The 16,080-nt window shown below is 46.8% G+C and overlaps 1 protein-coding gene across 2 annotated transcripts in view; it reads left to right on the forward strand.

Annotated features, from left to right (window-relative positions):
* The window catches only part of EPHB1 (EPH receptor B1), a 598,641-nt gene that overhangs the window by 409,405 nt on the left and 173,156 nt on the right, over positions 1-16,080 (forward strand). For both annotated transcript variants that reach the window (XR_012751721.1, XM_075341011.1), the window contains exon 4: positions 7,016-7,171. Coding sequence is in view for 1 of the 2 variants with exons in the window: in XM_075341011.1 (XP_075197126.1) it covers positions 7,016-7,171 (156 nt within the window). In the remaining variant the exon portion in view is untranslated. The remainder of the gene's footprint in view (positions 1-7,015; positions 7,172-16,080) is intronic.

The raw sequence follows: 16,080 nt of genomic DNA on the forward strand, positions 1-16,080 counted from the left end.
TTTACAAGAGCATCATTGACCCGAGGACGCATGAGAAGGTGTGGCAAGTGATTGTACCACAGAAGGATACGAGGATGGTGCTAGAAGCCTATCACAATGGTGCAGGCCACTTTGGTTGGAAGAAACTGGAGGCCCTACTTAAAGTAAGATTCTACTGGGTGGGCATGAGATCTGCCCTAGAGAAGTGGTGTCGAAACTGCGGGCCCTGCAATCTTAGAAGAAAAGACCAGCCCAGCCAGAGAGCACCACTCCAGCCAATCCAAACTAAACGGCCCCTGGAGATCGTGGCCCTGGACCATGTAAAATTGGCACCCAGCAGACAAGGCTACAACTACGCTCTCACTATGGTTGACCACTACTCCAGATTCCTGGTGGTAGTACCAGTCAAGGACTTGACCGGTCAGACTGCAGCCAAAGCGTTCCAGACACATTTCTGTCGACCACATGGCTATCCAGACCAAGTGCTCACTGACCAAGGACCAGCCTTTGAAGCTGAAGTGTTTAAGGAGTTTTGTAACCTTTACGGCTGCAAGAAGATCCGTACCACACCTTACCATCCTCAGACCAATGGCATGTGTGAGAAAATGAACCACATCATTCTCGACCTTCTGAAGACGCTCCCATTGGAGGAACGAAGTCAGTGGCCAGAAAAACTACCCGATCTAGTGGACATGTATAACAACATCCCTGTGAGTTCCACGAACTGCACACCGGCATACCTGATGAGGGCCAGACCAGGGAGATTGCCAGTAGATCTGGAAATGGGAGTTGAGACCCCTGAAGACCATCAACAAGGTGCTGATTGGGATTCCAACCGCCAAGCCCAATACAAGAAAGTACAAGAGTGTGTGGAGCGAAGCCTGACTCAGCAGCGTGAGAAACAAGAAAATGCCTACAATCGAAAAGCACCTGCTGTTCCTTTGATGCCGGGAGATATAGTTCTCAAGGGAAAGAGAAGGCGTCATAAACTTGACAATCACTGGGAAGAAGAACCCTATACTGTGTTACCATCAACGCTTAGCAATGAAAAGACATGCCTTATCAGCAAAGATGGAGGAAAAACAACAGCTGTCGTTTCTAGAGATCGCCTAAAGAAATGTCCTGAACAACTAAGAATCCCTGAAGAAATTCCCAACCCTTTGCCAGTTCAAGAACCAAAAGAAAGGATGATCCATACTGCGCTTGGAGATTTTCCAGCAAGTTGGCCTCAATACAATGGAGCAGTTGTTATTCCAGTCATTACATTCACTCAATCTAGAGAAGTAGGAGACCTAGAAGCACCTGTTCAGAACCTAGAAGTGCCAAATGTAGCTGAAGCAGAAAACCACGCATTGGTATCAGTACCCAGTACACCCAGAATTCACATTGAGACACATACATCGGGTGGGAGGACACAACCTCAGACAGATGACAGTATAGTACTGCGTAGATCAACCCGCAGCAACTTTGGTCAGCTCCCATTACGCTATAGACAAAGTACAGTTTAGTTGAAAGTGACGGTATGGAGTGTAATGTTTAACCTGTTATAGTTAAGCAACGTTTAAGCGAAATGTGCCCACAAGGACTATTGTGAGACTTCCTTAAAATGTTAGACCACTGGTTATGAACTGGCTTTAACCACAAACTTTGCATTGTAAAAAAGTTGCCTTCTTGGTACCAACCACAGGGTCTGCCTGTTGAGGGGCATGGCTCTGCACCAACAAGGGGGCACGCCTGTTTATGGGGCCTGCCCTCCAACACTCGGAAGCGGGTACGCCTGTTTATGGGGCCTACCTTACACCACTCCCCTCAGGAGAGGAAGATTGGAGGAAAGGTCTGGGGAATGTGATGGCCCAGACCTGGTTACCAAAAGGACCGGTGACCTACCTCCTGGAGGTTTTTGGGTGGGTTCGGACATGTGGGTGGTTGGTGGTGGAATGGTACCTGGCATGTTTAAATGTAAATAATTGCCCCTGCGTGGGAAAAGTTTGTATTTACCTTTTTCTCTTGTCTTTGCAGCCCGAGGACGTGCTGATGATAACTAAGGGGGAATGTGGCGCCCCTGACCTGGTCAGGCACCACAGAGTATTGCACCCATGCGGGAGCAATGCTTCCAGGTAATCTCCAAAGGCCAGGATGAGGTGCACACACAAACATATAGTGACCAGGCCTCCCACATTACCAGAGGGGACCCTTGAGTAGCCAGAAGGAGTTAACTTTCAATTCCAGCTGGGGGTGTGTTCAGGGGCTGGTTGCTAGGAAGCAGGGCAGAGAGAGAGAGAGGAAGAGGGGAGTCGAGAGGAAGAAGTTGAAGTGGATGGAGGGGGAGCAGAGAAGCTCCCGTGCAGACAGGTCCTGAGGAGTGCTGTAGCTGAAAGCGGAGGAGAACGGAGTACTGTGGGTCGGCCTGAAGAGCATCCAGAGAAAGAGGGGTGGCTGAGTACGGAGATCCCGGTATCCGAGCACACAAGGGGAACTAGGTCCCCAGTACAGGCAGCAGATCATCCAGAGCTGCTTAACCTACAGGTGGAGGGGGTACTTCATGCCCTCACCACGACTACACAGAGCTTGAGCCAAGCAGCACACCAGGCCCATAAGGGGACAGGGCCAGAAGCCATCCCACCAAGGCCACGCTGCCGGCAGACGAGCCAGAGAGAGGGGAGCAGGGTGGTAACAGCTTCCCTGGAGGGGTCCTACTACGCTTCAAGCAAAGGATCCTCCTAAAACAGAAAGAGTGCAAGGAAGGCGAGTGGACAGCTACCCTCAGAACGGCCTCCTGGAATTCCTGGTTCCACCTGGTTATCACAGTGTCGCCCGGGCATCTCACCGTGACCTCCAAACAGTGAGTAAACACGTTAAAAGACTTCTTGGACTGTGTTTGAGTCATTCTGCGACTTGTGGTACTACAAACCCACACCGGGCCCTGGGGCTTGCCTCACTCTCAGGAGGCTACTATATCCGACTGCACCCACCATCAGCCCCAGGCGTCCCCTAACCTGCAGTGGCGGTCCCCACTGACCGCAATACTGAGAGTGGCGTCACGATTAAAACTGAAGATTCCCTACCTGTGACCAGCACCAGCTACGTGGAGTCCCTGAAGGTATGCACCGACACAACACCTGTGGGGCTTCACAGTGGTGTGGGACGAGGCGCGCAGCCAGGGAAGGCCGCGCTGTTGTCTAACGGGTCGTGACGCCACCCACAGGTCGTGGTGACGGGATGCACCACTGCTGCGGCTGGATGAAGGCGGGCTCATCTGGGATCGGTGTTGCGGCCGCAGCCTAGATGTTAGCCCCTCCGTGGGTAGGGACGGTGTGTCCCGGGGCCCCGGTGTGGTTGGGGACTGGAGCGCTGATGTTGTCGTCGGGGTGCAGGGTGCCGTGCCGCGGTGTAGTGTCATGCCCGGATGGCACTGGTGTACTCACGATTGATTCACACTCAGAGTCACTGGTAAACCAAAGTTCGGATGTGGTCGGTTCCCGCGGCCGGCTGCTGATGTCCTCTGTGAGATTGATGGTGGCCCCTTTTCCCATGCACCTCTGGATGTTGTGTTTCGGCCCTCCTGCCTAAGCAATGGTAGCCCGCTCCCTGGCGTTGAGCTGCTGGAGGAGCCCTCGAGTTGCCCACAGGCGCTGGCCCATCGGGTGTTTGGCCCTTGGCGGTGGCGCTCACCCGGTCTTGGTGGGCTTTTGCCTTCTTTCGGGACTTTGGGTGTGGATGAACCCATGAGGTCCAGCCAGCAATCAGTCAATTTGCCTATACTCAGTGGCTTCTAATCTAGGACAGGGTCTGAGTACCGGTTTCTGGTGCTCCGGTGCACGGTTGACTCCCCGGTTCAGGACCGGGAGGCTCCAACCCAGGCCCGGTCCGTACGGTTCCGCTGGTTGCTGTACCAGTACTCCTGCAGACGGCCACCACCGTCTGCCTGCCTGACGTTTCCAAAAGGGCCCAGGCTCCTGCCCGGGTCCCTGACAGCTGCTCCACTACCACTCACTGTCAACTCCAAAACTACTCTGTTTAAACTTCCTGCCCCAGGACAGTAGTCTCCTCGGGGGGGGGCGTGCCTTTCCACCTGACTCCGCCCACCTGGTGTGCTCTACTAGCCCTGAGGGAGGCATCAGGTCTCCCTTTCGGGTGCCATGTGTGTGACCTCACAGGGGATGGGGGTGTGTGTGTATGTGGTTGATGTAATTATCTGTGACCCTTGGGGTCCAGGGCGTCACAAGCGGTTTACATACATAAAGCACCCGAACTCTGAACCTTGTTTGGTTTGTAAAGTTTGTGTTCAGTACGAACACCAAACACTGAACCACAGGTTCTCTAGTTGTGGATTGACCTGAAGTGACGAGTTCATGGAGGAAAACCCACTGACATCAGAGTTTAAAGGGAACCTGTCACCACATTTGTTGACCATAAGCTGTGGCCACCACCAGTGGGCTCTTATATACAGCATTCTAGAATACTGTATATAAGAGCCCAGGCCGCTCTGTATAACCACTTTTATTATACTCACCTAAGGGGGCGGTCCGGTCCGATGGGTGTCACTCCTCTCCGGTCTGGCAACTCCTCTTTGCAGCAATCGCCGTCCTCCTTCTACCCAGCCCAGTATGGATGACGTGTAATACATTATCTACACAGGCCTCCATTGTGGTCCTGCGCAGGCGCACTGTAATCTGCCCTGCTGAGGGCAGATCAAAGTACTGTAATGCGCAGGTGCAAGGAAAGGCTAAAAACCGCCCACTCATCCGCACTACAGTACTTTGATCTGCCCCGAGTAGGGCAGAGCAAAGTGTGCCTGCGCAGAACCGCAATGTCAGCCAATGTATGACGTAGGACGTATCATGCACACGGGCCTCAGAAGAAGGAGGACATCGATCACACAAGATGGAGGAGGCATCAGTCTTAGAGCAGTGACACCCATTGGACCAGACCGCCCCCAAGGTGAGTATAATAAAGGTGTTTTTTTTTTACGGTCTACACAGCGGTCGGGTCTCTTATATACAGGATTCTGGAATACTGTATATAAGAGCTCAGTGGTGGTGGCTGCAGCTCATAGTCGCCAAATCTGGTGACAGATTCCTTTACACTGTTTTATATCGAGGAATCAGCTAAAATTCCTCCAAGCCAATGTGCGTTACTAATCAACAATTACTGCCAATGTTTGGATGTAGTTATTACTGCACACTAGATACTGAAATAAAAAATTCACATACTTTTGCTACTCACAGTCAAGGGATACTGAATCATTTTCCTCAATAAAAACAAAATGGCAGTGTAATGGTTTTTGATCCATTTGAGAGATTCGGTTTTCTATGTACTTTTAGGACTGGTGTCGAAATTTTATGCATAAATATGTGTAATACTCGGAAGGGTTCACAAATTTTCCCACACCACTGTAGGTGACGCCTAGTGCAATTGTACCGCCCCCCACGACAGCTGACGGGCTGCTCGTATCCGGATCCGCAGTGGCTCGAGGTGTCTCCGGACCCGAGGCGGGGTCACGCGGCCACACGAAATAAAAAGGGGGGTGAAAGGGTGGATTTGGATAGTGTCCGTGATGCCACCCACGGGTCGTGGCAAAATGGGATATCACCGCTGCTGCTTTAAGGAGAGAGGGAGAGCGCCCTGGAGCGATGGGGTGGCAGCTAGTGATGTTAACCCCCCCGTGGGCAGGGGAAGGTGTCCCGGGGCTCGGTGATGGAAGGCTGGGGACCCGTTGGGAGTAAAGGGGCACAACGTACTCACACAGTCCAGAGATACTGACACTGACACTGGGTAAACCAAAGTCTTGAATGCCCTGCAGCCTTAGTTCGAGCACGCTGAGTCCGTGCCCCTTTGGCATTGCTGGTTGGTCTGAAGCCTTGTCCCTTGGCACTGTATTTAGTCTTGTTGGATCCCTTTCTCCTATAACTACTCGGGTCCCGCTCACCTGCGTGGCTAGCAGGGTGAGCTTGTTCTCAGGGTTCATGCTTAGAATTTTCTGGACGGTTTTGTGAAGTCCTATCCCCCTCGTTGCGCTAATACCCTGATTTTGGAGCAGGTGGAGAGCGGTTCATGAAGATTACGTCCTCGTCGGGTGAATTACTGAGCTGCACAAAGCTACTTCCCAGCCTACAGTCCGCGTACCCCGTCGTGCCTGGCCCCTGCCCGGTTGTAGCACAGGGCGGCCGAACTGCCCTCCGTGGCAGTACCGTTCCCCCTGTCACTACCCCCTGCGACCGGGGTTCCAGCTCCTTTCAGGCCAGGCCAAGGTCTGGCATCTGGGACTGTCACTGCTCACTGGCACTCTCTTTCTCCAACTGACACTTCTGGCCCTCCTTCTACCATCCCTCCATCTGGGCAGCAATATTCCCCTCAGGCTGCCCAATGGGTGTTTGGTGGGTGTGGTGCAGAGTGTTCCTCAGGATTTGTGTATACCCGTTCTTAGAAACACCAAAGGACAGGACCCGTAATCAAGGAGGAGCGGGTACCATGCAGAAGGGCAGATTGCATGGCACCCTTGTGACGACCTGATAGGCCAGGGCGTCACACATTCTCTGACCACTACTACTCCTAGTCCAGTGTTTATCTCACCACCACTATGTCTATACTATCTGGCAAGAATATTTACATTTTCTTTTACTTATTGAGACCTAAAGGGTAGGTACATGCCAGCGGGCAGTGTAAGGGTTACAACACACGGCTGCTTTGGGTATTAAAAGACATATTTACTAAGTAGTATTAAGTCGCAGTACATATTTAAGTGTTGACACAGACAGTAGATTGGAAATCAATTGAAACACAAGCAAACATATCCCTGCCTCAGTCTGTCAGATTCACCTGCCTCAATTCCAAATCTGACATTGAGTGGAGACAGCAGACTGACTGACTGACTATGTGAGCGCAGCCACAAACTGTCTGACTCTGTGACCTTCACGTTGTCATCTAGACATGGTGACACTTGGAACACGTCCCATAACTCCCGCCATGTGCTTACTATTTGTATGTTATGCTATAAACCAGAATTTCATCATTTATCTTCTCTTTTCTTTTCTAGCCTGTCCTGCTGGCATGTTTAAGGCAAATCAAGGCCTCGGAATATGTGCACCCTGTCCGGCCAACAGCCGCTCCACCGCCGAGTCCTCCCCGATCTGTGTGTGCCGCAATGGATATTACAGAGCAGATTCTGATCTACCAGAGGTGACGTGCACCAGTAAGTATTATGACTGTTCACAATCACAAACCTCCTTCTCCATAAGCTCATCCTAGTTTCCGACCTTGATCGTTCTTCTAAGACATAACTCTTTTCTTTTAAACTAGTACTCCCTATTTCAAATGAGGCACAACTATCTAAGGCCTCTTTCCGTCCATTTTCCTACTTACTGGTGACACAAACTTGCACAGACCCATCAAATCAATCGGTTTGCGCACACATCCGTGGTTTGTCACGGTGTGTCCATGTATTCTGCATAGAGACAAGTCCGTTTTTCTCCGGCATTATTGATGTCATACGGATCATACTCTGATGTGCTCCGTGTGATATCAGTGTGACACTTACCAGAGAAAACATGTGTCTTTGAAATTAAATGATTTTCTATACTTGCCTGTCTCCAGTGCTGCTGTCTTCGGCACTACTGTCACTTGTTTCCAGGCCTGCTCATAATGCTCATGCATATTCACTGCACCTGGAAGCAGCAGTGCCGGGGACAGCAGTGCCCAGGACAGGTGAATAAAAAGTTCCTGCTATTCGTGAGAACACACGTGTGCCAAAATCACACAGGGAGGGCTATATACACCTTCAACACGTCCATGTAAAATGTGTGTTTTGTACAGACGTGTGAAGGGGACCTTAAACACATAAATAGGACTAAAGATTAGAAACAGCATTATTTGTCAAAATGTGTCGAGATCATTAGTAAAGATACTCACTGTGCTATTCTTAGGTCCAATGTTATTTTTGACTTTTTTTTTTCTAAAATGCTGTAGGTGATGGACATACACTTTAATTCATAGATTGAGAATGCGGAATATTCCAAAATCACAGCTTCTCCAGAGATTTTTAATTGCAGACGAATCAGGAACTGATTGGAGAATGGCAAAAGTCAACTTGTTCATTTTCAATCATGCGCCTTCTCGGGGTGATTTTTTTCAGCCCTATGTCCAAATGGTGCAGCTGCTGCTGGTTCTGCTTCCACAGTTCTTTCCTTATATTCTTAAATGGAACCAACTAGCAGTATTTCATATATAAAGTAAAGCCATTGCTATACTGGTGCTAGCATGCTGAATGTAAGGATAGCTTTTGTTCTGAGATTAGATGTTTTATTTCAGAAATTTGTGCAAGTAAAGCTCCAGCAATGCACTGGTATTTGAGTGACAGGTGCAACAGTGAGGGAATATATTGGTTGGGTCTTACTATCTATTCCCGCCCCTGTCTGTCTGCTTGCACAGGAATGAACGCCTATAATGGTGACAGGGGGAGGAAGGCCAGACAAATAGACAGGGTCAGGAATAGACTGCAAGATCTGACTCACATATTCCCTTCCTGTTGCACCTGTCAATCAAATAGCAGTGCATTGCTGAAACTTTACTTGCCTATATTTCTGACATAAAACATTCACTCTCAGAACAAAAGCTATGCTTACATTCAGCATCCTAGCCCCAGTATAGCACTGGCTTTACTTTATATATGAAAATCCTGTTGGTTGGTTCCCTTTAAATGCTTACAGTTTATAAGGATCTTATATACAACTGCTGTATAATTTAGCTATGGCGTGTGTAATATTCTGGTAGCGTGGTTGTATAATAATTTATTCTGGCTCTGTTCTGCATGCATTTTTCTCCAGTTTATATCAGCCCCACAGGCCAATTTCAGTTTTGTTACAAATTTTATTTCTTACTATTTGGAGAAAAAGAAAAGCTTGTTCCCCTGCAGATGTGAGGAGGACGGCTCCTGTTCCACAATGAAACACATTTATTATCTCTCTGGAAGCCCCTTCTGACCTTGTTTCACAGCTCTGTACGATTAGCAGGGAAATGAATTTACAAATTTGCCATCGTACATAACACCAGAGCCATCTTTTCTTCTTGTGTCCTAAAAGGTTATACCACAGCTTTCATGTAATATTAATGGCATTATTATTACTTTGGGAGTTGAGCGGGCTCATTGCAGGTTAACTCTAAGGATGCTAACACCACTGCAAAATAAGTAGCCGTACAGAAGCTGAGGTTGGTAATTGCGCAGTCTTTTCTAGCCTTCTATGGAGCATTCTCCTCTGTATATACAAAGTATTCTGCTGACCAGTACCTCATCGATCACGGACTATGTTCTTCCTGGCCAAGAGGCATAATCTCATGCTAGATGGTGCAAGATCATAGATGAGCTTAGGCCAGACAATATTTTATGTTGGACCTTTTACATTGAAAGCTGGAATGGTATAATTAGCAGATTAAGAAACATAAAGCCTCCTCAAGATGTCAGATTATTCTGTCACCACTTAGGGGGGCTTTGCACGTTGCAACATCGCTACTGCGATCTCGTCGGGGTCAAATCGAAAGTGACGCACATCCGGCGCCGGTAACGACGTCGCAACGTGTAAAGCCTAGAAGCACCGATAAACGATCGCAAAAGCGTCGTAAATCGGTGATCTGTGTAGTGTGGGTCATTTCCATAATTTCGCTGCAGCGACAGGTACGATGTTGTTCCTCATTCCTGCGGCAGCACACATCGCTCTGTATGAAGCCAAAGGAGTGAGGAACATCTCCTTACCTGCGTCCCGCCTGCAATGAGGAAGGAAGGATGTTTACGTCCCGCTCATCTCCGCCCCCCTGCTTCTATTGGCTGCCTGCCGTGTGACGTCGCTGTGACGCCGCACGACCCGCCCCCTTAGGAAGGAGGCGGGTCGCCGGCCAGAGCAACGTCGCAGGGCAGGTAAGTGCGTGTGAAGCTGCCGTAGCGATAATGTTCGCTACGGCAGCTGTCACAAGATATCGCATCTGCGACAGGGGCGGGGACAATCGCGCTCGGCATTGCTACAATCGGCTAGCGATGGCGCAGCGTGCAAAGTACCCCTTAGAGGCGATTGAAGGCAGGTAGTTGGGTAGAAGTGTGAGGAGCCTTACCTTCATTTCCACTATGTAAGGCAGACATGACCAGAGCACTCCAGGGTTGATGGATTCAAATGTATACACACTGAGGTGAAGCAACGGTGGTTTATTTTTCCTCCATGAACAAAAATATGCAGCAGTACAGTGATCAAGTGGCTGTAACTGTGGTAGTCTTGTGATGGTTGTCCTAGAGCTGCTACTATGGTCAAAAACTTTACTTTTCTGAAGCCCAAAGGAGAGATAGATCTGCTCCTCACAATGCACTGACTAAAAGTGAGAGTAACTTGGAGTCAGGATGTGAGGTCACATGTAGGGCTGAAAACACTCCCACAGACTGGACTAAAAAGAACCAAGGGAACAGAAGGGCCTAACCAGTAGATGGCAGCAAAGGACAAGCATGAACGTATATACATTGAATAATATTAATTAAATAACAGTAGATATGTCATGAAAGGTTTTAAAGAAAACAGGTAGTAACAGCACACAGATCATTTAGTCAGCAACTACAAAAATAATTGATTACTGTGATATGTAAAATATTGACTTATGAGCTCTGTATAAGTGGCCATACACACTAGGGTAAAGTTGGCTGAACCCAATTTCAGTGATCATGAAAAGTTTATTAGGCCTCCTTCACACATCTGTGTCTCCGGTATGTGTGACGTCTGTCTTCATATGTACCGGAGACACGGACATACGCAGACCCATTAAAATCAATTGGTCTGCACACACATCAGTGTTTTCCCCCGGACGTGTGTCCATAAGTAGCACATGCATCTCCATGTGCTCCACACAGTGACTTGTCAGTTTGTCTCCAGCAGCACTAATGTCACACAGACTGCACGGATGTGATCCGTGTGACATGTACCAGACAAAACACGTGTCTTTGAAAAAAAAATGATTTTCTATTCTCACCTGTCTCCAGTGCTGCTGTCTTCAGTGCTCCTGTCACTTGCTTCCGGGCCCACTCATTATGCTCATTGCATATTCACTGCACCGCGTACCTGGATGCAACAGCAGTGCCGGAGACAGCAGCGTCAGGGACAGATAGCTTTAGAAGTTCATGCTGTCCATGTGCTATCTGGATATCACACAGTTAGCACATGTGTGCCAAAATTACACATATGGGCCTTGCGCACCTTCAACACAGCTGTGCAAAGCACCAACGTTTTGCACGGATGTGTGAAGGAGGCCTTAGATTTTGTCTCACATTTGGGAGATGTCAGGGGAAAGAAAGTTGGACATGTCAAATTTCAAAATACCCTATACTATGTTCTTATGGTAGATAGGCTGCCACCAGAGGTGTCTGGCAGTAGCCCAACTCATTGAGGCAGTCTCGGAAAGTTTTCATTGTAAGTGATTGGTAGTGTTTGGCATGTCCACACTGCTTCCGGGCGTAGATGTGTAAATGAGCGCCAACAAACATTAACTAAATAGTAGTTACTTTATTTCACAAAGACAAGTCAACGCATTTCTGGATCCAACTGATCTCTTCTTCAAAAATATTTCATACCATAAAGGTATTCCTGGGAAATACTCATTTATAGAGATGCATACGGGAGTAATGTGGCACATCGAACCCTACCAATCTCTTACAATGAACTCCTGCAAATCAACGGACGACACTGGATCCGAACTGCAACAGCCCTCAAAACAGTATGGATGTTGTGTTTATAAAGGGACAGTTCGGTACAAAGCATAGTGGCCACATCAATGTAAAGCTGAGACAGAAGGCTTTTTCTAAATATCTTCTGTTGTCCATTCTGCCTATGAGTGGCACTATCTCTGTTTGCTCATCCCCCACCACGTGACCTGGGATGGCGTGACCTCTGATGTCCGGTAATGTCACATCAACTTCTGGAATTGGAAATTGACCCGGCATCCCCCAGGTGTGACCCAGTCTCCGTGAATGACTGGCCTGTGGATGGAGTTTCATCGCACATCACAGCCCAGCATCTCACGTGCTCTCTCCTTCACTGCAGAGCGCTGCAAGGACGAGCGATGCTGGGCTGTGATGTGTGGTGAAACTCCATCCACAGCTCAGTCACTCAGGAAGACTGGTGCCGTCTCGGTGATGTCGGGTCAACTTTTAGTTCCGGAAGTTGATGTGACATCATCGGACATCAGAAGTCACTGCAGCTCAGGTCACATGATATGGATGAGTGGACAGCAATAGCGCTGCTCACAGGCAGGATGGACAACAGAAGGCATTTAGAAAAAACCTTCTGTCTCAGCTTTTCATCGATATGTCCACTATGCTTTGTAGTGGACCACTTCTTTAATACCTACCAGCAGGTGAGTAGAATCACCCCCAAAAAATGGCCAACTATTAATTTGAACAAATCTTTGCCCCATGAACCGCTATTTTCCTATTCAGATCTGAAAAAAGTATTTGGCTAACTCACAAAAATGTTTTAGCCTATAAGAATTAGTTAGTTTTTTTGTCTTTTGCTTACTGTATACCGTATACTGTAGTCCAAATACATTCTGCAGTGCTGAATGGAGATTATTATTATTATTTATTATTATAGCGCCATTTATTCCATGGCACTTTACATATGAAAAGAGGTATACAAAATTGGGACAAGTACAATAATCATAAACCATACAAGGCACAGACTGGTACAGGAGGAGAGAGGACCTTGCCCGCGAGGGCTTACAGTCTACAAGGGAAGGGTGAGGAAGGATACAGTAGGTGAGGGGTATGAGATTCCCATTACTCACATGAATCCCTGTCTGAAATATCGGAAGGATCAATAGCAGTTATTAATATGTGTTTGGAGCGTGGAGGCGTGACTAGTCAGAGAGAACCTATGTAAAAAGGTATGGAAAACATGACTCCACTGAGCCGCCATGTTGGGCAGTAACCTAGTAAAATAAATCAGATCACATGTAAAGAATTAAGCCGTCATTCAGACTTCCATTTTTTGCATACAAAAAAGAGGGGTTTTTTTTGTCCGTGTGCTGTATTTAATTTTCACCCTTTTTTTGGTTCCAGTGTCCTTGTTTACCATCATTACCATCATTGAGGCATCCATTTTTCTCGTATGCAAGCAAGAATAAAATGCAAGCTTCTCCAACCCATAAAACAGTAAAAACTGGACAGCTCCTCGAAAACATCCAAGTGCTATACATTTTTGTGATGGTCCATTCACTCGAAGGGTTAATTTATTCCAAAAATCAAATGACTCCTGTACCTATTTGACTCCTATTTGACTTCAGTCCCTACATAATGCAGGGAACCTCCCTGTTTCCACACCGTACATCGTTTACATCTGACCTCCGATGGAGAAGATCAGTACCGATCGCTTGGGAGGGCGATTGTCAGACCCCCAACAATTTGATGACATATCTTATGTATAGGTCAGCAATATGTTACTGCCAGACAACCCTTTAAGTTGTCTGAACGTGTTGTTTTTGGTGAGATTAGTTGGCCCGCTACTTTCAGATCCTCCAGACAGTTTGATTTCACGTTAAATTCTTTGGTTGTTCTTTTAGATAAGCCTCAGCCAGAGGAGTTTAGGGGCAGCTTACTCCTCTTTCCCCATGGAAAACATTAGGGAATCAAGCGAGATAGTTGTAAACTGAACAAGCCATTTGCGGTCCAAACTATTCGGTCACTATAGAGGTTAACATCACAAGACAAGAGAAATAATTGTATTGGCCTTCAGGCTGCCTGCTCTGCGTGATAGCAACTCCTGCAAGATGGTGATGGATGTGTGATAATGGAGATAAGCGTCTCGTTTGCATGCTGTCTATCTGTCTAGATTTGATCAATGCCGTTCTTTGACCATGCGGTAATACTGCACCAACACATACTGTATACATTATATTACAAGCTATGGTATAATGGTGCTGCAGATCTTACTGATGAGTCAAATATTCTTCAAGATGGAAAGGTACCCTAACTGTAATAAGAGCACTTAACTTCTGCCTAGTAATTAGTCCTAGTAATTAGTAAAAAAAAATACTCAAATGCTTAACTCATCATCTTGCATTAAATATATTTTGAAAGTATTTTTGCTATATAAAATACATTGCCCAATCAAAAGCAGGGTGGAATAAAGAAAATGCCCCCAGAGATTTTCAGACCCGGCTTTCTCTGTGTAATGACACACAGCACTGCTTTCTTCTCTGATCTCACTGCCAGCAACTACTGTGATTAACAGTAGGGCGGGTGAGTAGAGTCGAACTGCGTGTCATTAAAAACACCTCTGTATCTGCAGCTCTCATCTCACAGCACTTACACTATAGCTCTCCTGCTTCTATTCTCACACTGACAGTGCTGTGGGATGAGAACTGCAGATGCAAAGGTGTTTGTAATAATACACAGCCCTGTTTCTTCTTCACTGACCATACTGCTGGCGTCTACTGTAATTAAAAGTGGGGCAGGGGAGTAGAGTAGAACTGTGTGTCATTACAAACACCTCTGTATCTGCAGCTCTCATCTCACAGCACTTACACTATAGCTCTCCTGCTTCTATTCTCACACTGACAGTGCTGTGGGATGAGAACTGCACATGCAAAGGTGTTTGTAATAATACACAGCCCTGTTTCTTTTTCCCTGACCATACTGCTGGCATCTACTGTAATTAAAAGTGGGGCAGGGGAGTAGAGTAGAACTGTGTGTCATTACAAACACCTCTTCATGTGCAGCTCTCATCTCACAGCTCTGTCAGCATAGTTCTCTTCCCCCTATTCTCACACTAACAGTGCTGTGGGATGAGAAGTGCATATGCAGAGGTGTTTGTAGAGATACACAGCTCTGCTGTACTCCCATCCCATGCTAATCACAGTAGATGCAGGAAGTACGATCATTGGGGAGTGCAGGGTTGTGTGTCATTACATGTTTCAAACAGAGAAAGCCTAATTTGGACATCTCTGGGGTGTTTTTTTCCCTGCATGACCCCTTCTGCATAGTATTAGGCAACATAATGCAGTGCAAAAAGTAAACTCCATCAGAGATCAAGTGGGAACTCAAATCACAACTTTATAATGTAATAAATCCACTATTACATGATGTGGCCAGTTTTACATGTCCAAACCACTGAAAGGTCCTCTTTAACATGACTATGGCAGTTTTAGAGGTGTGCAAGAGCTGACATGTTCCTTTAAAGAATACGATATGAAATTCCTCTATATTGATTCCTAAAATGCTATAATCCAACACAGTGCACAATATGGCGGCTTTGACAATGTCAGAACTGTTGTACATTAATGTAAATCCATCAGCACATATACAAGGGTATCTTCTAAAATGCTAAATTCAAAATGTAATGGAGGTATGTGGGTAAATGGAGTTATTCCTAGAAGTTGCGAAAAGAAGTGAAAGGCTCCATATTGGTAGTCACAGTTATTAATAGTATCATATACAATAGCTAATCAAATATGTACTGGAAATATCAAGCTCTCTGCATGACTTGCCAGGATCCTTAGCTCCATGGTAATTCTGCTCCTGCAGTGATGAGTGGTATTTAAGCCGATCAATACATCCTCAATTCAGTAAAAATCTTGAATATTACTATTGATGCTCAAACTATAAAACATATACATATATGACGTATGAGTGACTACGAGAAGCCCCAAGGCCGATGTCATCTCAGGTTTTCACTCTAATGGAAAACATTGAACTTAATGATTAAAGGGATTTCACCAAAGCTTTTTTTTATTAGAAATCAGGATCATCAAGGCTCAAGATAGGTCAGACTGACCTTCTCGTGTCTGAAGTCAATCATTGTCCTAAATCCACTATAACCTATAACTGATGGTGGGGATGTCCATCACAGACCTGGTCCTAGAATGGCTTTCTGTAATAGACCTGGATATCCGCCTGACTCGAGAGGAAAACAAGATATGAAATGTTAACGTGCCCGGCCTCTTAAACGGTGGAAAAGCGACTTTCTAGTACCTGGTAACTGTGGAAACAGATTCTAGAGTGGCTTACAAAGTGCTTGTCATAACGTGATTAAGTGACATGGTACTTGAATGGCATGGCTGTGACTGTTAACCCCTTTCCAC

This window comes from Anomaloglossus baeobatrachus, chromosome 3 (assembly GCF_048569485.1).
Source record: "Anomaloglossus baeobatrachus isolate aAnoBae1 chromosome 3, aAnoBae1.hap1, whole genome shotgun sequence".
Classification (NCBI taxonomy): domain Eukaryota; kingdom Metazoa; phylum Chordata; class Amphibia; order Anura; family Aromobatidae; genus Anomaloglossus; species Anomaloglossus baeobatrachus.